The 3216-nt window shown below is 37.0% G+C and overlaps 1 protein-coding gene across 1 annotated transcript; it reads left to right on the forward strand.

The window, feature by feature from the left end:
• The first annotated feature begins 1653 nt into the window (after window positions 1–1653).
• Window positions 1654–2670, forward strand: LOC121379119 (growth hormone secretagogue receptor type 1-like). Its single transcript, XM_041507599.1, has one exon. It carries the CDS (start codon window positions 1654–1656, stop codon window positions 2668–2670), a length of 1017 nt encoding a protein of 338 aa, XP_041363533.1.
• Window positions 2671–3216: the final 546 nt, after the last annotated feature.

The raw sequence follows: 3216 nt of genomic DNA on the forward strand, positions 1-3216 counted from the left end.
TACAATGGACATTAAAATAAAATGAAATTCATCTTCAATGTTATCCCGATTACATATACGACATTTTCTCTGTGATCGTTCAGTTCCACAATACCTTCCTTGTTCAATGAGTAATTGGTGCGACGAAACATGAACTTTTGTAATAAGAGATGAATAACAAATAGGTTATGATATCCTCAGATAATATTGTATTGTTTCGTTCAAACCCCATACTTCACAACCATAATTTCACACACTAGATATAGAAGTATCAAACACATGTAACTGTGTTTCCTTATTAAGTGTTAGATTATTATACAGTCTCAGGATATGACCCATGTTTTTATGTAATATGTAGTTGTAATGGTGTACTCGTTCAGATGCCTGCAACCACAATTAAACTGCGTGGCGTTTGTGATTGCTAGTTACACGTGTAAGTTGCGCTTGACATTAATTGGTTTACTTGGCGAGTCGCTCACTCGGTACATCCCACTGCAGATGGCAGATTTCCACTTAACTAATTCAAATTGATGGACTTGTAATATATATATATATATATATATATATATATATATATATATATATATATATATATATATATATATATATAAGCCGTATTGTTTTAAAGTTGAAGTTTTAGCACTGTGACACTATCAATAACTACAATTATATACGTCATCCGCTGAGCATAATAAATGGAGTTGTTTTATATGACATATGTTTATATTGCTCAACTCGAAAATGCAGGTTATGAGCTCATGTTGACATTGGTACACGTATGCATGATATTTCAGTAAAAAGGTTTTGTTCGCGTTACGAATGTTTTACCACCGAAACATGCGGAATATCTTTTCGAACAAGTATTTACACAATCTGCACCAATGCTGATCGTCTATAGTTGAATTCTGGGATATCCACTAGTGCCATCTTGCATCCAATGAATCCGTGTCCTATAGACAGTTATACACGAATGACTACGGCTGGTGGCGTAAGTCACAAACGTGCCACATGCATTCAATGTTGTCATTCGTCATCGGTCCATCATGTATGATTTGAAAGGCGGGGCCATGCCATATATAAAGTGAGTGCTGGCCGCGATGCCAGTAAAATATTCAGCTCGTGCTTTGACTGCTAGCGCACTGGATCTTTAAGAGACGATACGTGGCAGTTAATTTCTAACCTGTTATCGTTTTTCTTTTATGGAAAAAACAATCGACCATTATTTCCAACATAGCAGTGTATAATAGCTGCATCTCTAGTACGACAAAGGACACGCTTGCAGAATAAATATCAAACATAGCACAATTAACACGCGAATGTTTCCATATTCGGACAAAACAGGACTTTTGAATGGAAACATATTAATATTTAATGTCTCGTTGTGATTTGGCACACGGAACTGAACAATACACGTTTGATCAAATGTGTTCTACCCCTCGTCGTTAACACCACTAATTCAGCGATAACAAGGATCAAAGTGAGTATTTCAATATTCGGACACACGCCGATTGTGAATGGACATATATTTAATATCCTACCGTGTTCTAGCATATGTGACTGGAAAAACGGAACCTTCTTAAACGATATATATATATATATATATATATATATATATATATATTTTTTACTTCCTCGTTATTTTGAAAAGAAAACTCGTCTTTTTTAAAAACAATAATGGGAGATTACGAAGAACACTGGGAATACAAAGTGTCTGTGGCTTTGTGGAAGTACCTGTCTCCATGTCTGATGGTGGTCGGTCTGGTGGGTAACGTCTTAGCTATAATTGTTCTATCCAGGCCGTCGATGAAACGAACAACAACCTCTTTGTATCTGAGATTTCTGGCGGCGTTCGACAGTCTCGTTCTCTACACTGGACTCATGCGTCAGTGGTTTATGCATCTCTTAGACTACGATATTCGGGAACACAATTCTGTTGCCTGCAAGATTCACACGTGGGTGGTCTACTGGGCAACGTACACTTCGGCGTGGCTGTTGGTGTCGGTCACCTTAGAGCGATGCGTTTCCGTGTGGTTTCCCCACAAGGTGAAGCTCATATTCACGAAACGCAAAACGTACATAATTATTGTTACCGTAATCGTCTTCATGGCCGGTTTGAGCGCGCACTACCTTTTTGGACGTGGGTTTATTATTAAAACAGAAGATAACGAGACGATTGTCGATCTTTGTGACAATATTTCTGAGAATTATAATTATTTCGATCTAGAAATTTGGTCGTGGGTTGATTACAGCATATACAGTGTTATCCCGTCGTTTATTCTTGCCGTGTGTAATATCTCCATCATCTACAGAGTTGTATCTATCAGCCGGCATGGTCTCCAGAATGAAAATGAAAATACTATTCAGAACAGATCTGTTTCATCTCGTAAAAGCCAGGCATCGTCTTTGACCGCCATGTTGCTAATCACTAGTACAACCTACGTTATCTGCACCACTCCGTTCTGTATGTTTGTTATTTTCACAAATGTATATATTCAGCAACTTCCAACTGACGTTGATGAGCTTGTATGGGCATCGGTCAACATGATCCAGTACATAAACAACTGTGTCAATTTTATTTTATATTGCGCCAGTGGAAGACGATTTCGAGATGAACTGAGGAACTTATGTTTTCGTCACAAACGTCGTCGCCCAGAAATCTACAGCATACGTACCAAAAACACTACTCTGTAGATTTATTAGGGTCGATTTCGGAGCGGTCCAAAAATTAAGTGTGATGGGACAACACCTCCATTGACTGTTAATGATTTTCATACATCAAGAGTCGTGTGCTTTTCAAAGATATAGAAATTTATCAAGGTTAATTTCGGATATGTCTGTATGTAATTTGACCAATTTTTAATTATGATTTAGGTATATGTTATTCATTCTTCAGGTATCTTTGTATGTCTGTCTGACATGTACACCTATATTATTATTTATTATTGTATATATTATTATGCATATTAATATACATGTTATTATTATGCCAAATAAAAATATGTGTGGTTCCGGTTATTCTACCGACCCTAAACTTTTTTCCACCTACTGATCTTCAAACCAGTGAGAGGCCGGAGCATTTATTTGAAATGTTACTTCATTGCTCTTTGTTAAGAATTCGTTGACAGATTTTAGGAATAAAAAACATGTCATAGCCCAGGGCCCCGTTCTACGAAAGAATTGTTGCTAAGGTTAATTGTACTGACTTTAGATGACTTCTACGACTCTCACCGTAAACTT

This window comes from Gigantopelta aegis, chromosome 2 (assembly GCF_016097555.1).
Source record: "Gigantopelta aegis isolate Gae_Host chromosome 2, Gae_host_genome, whole genome shotgun sequence".
Lineage (NCBI taxonomy): Eukaryota > Metazoa > Mollusca > Gastropoda > Neomphalida > Peltospiridae > Gigantopelta > Gigantopelta aegis.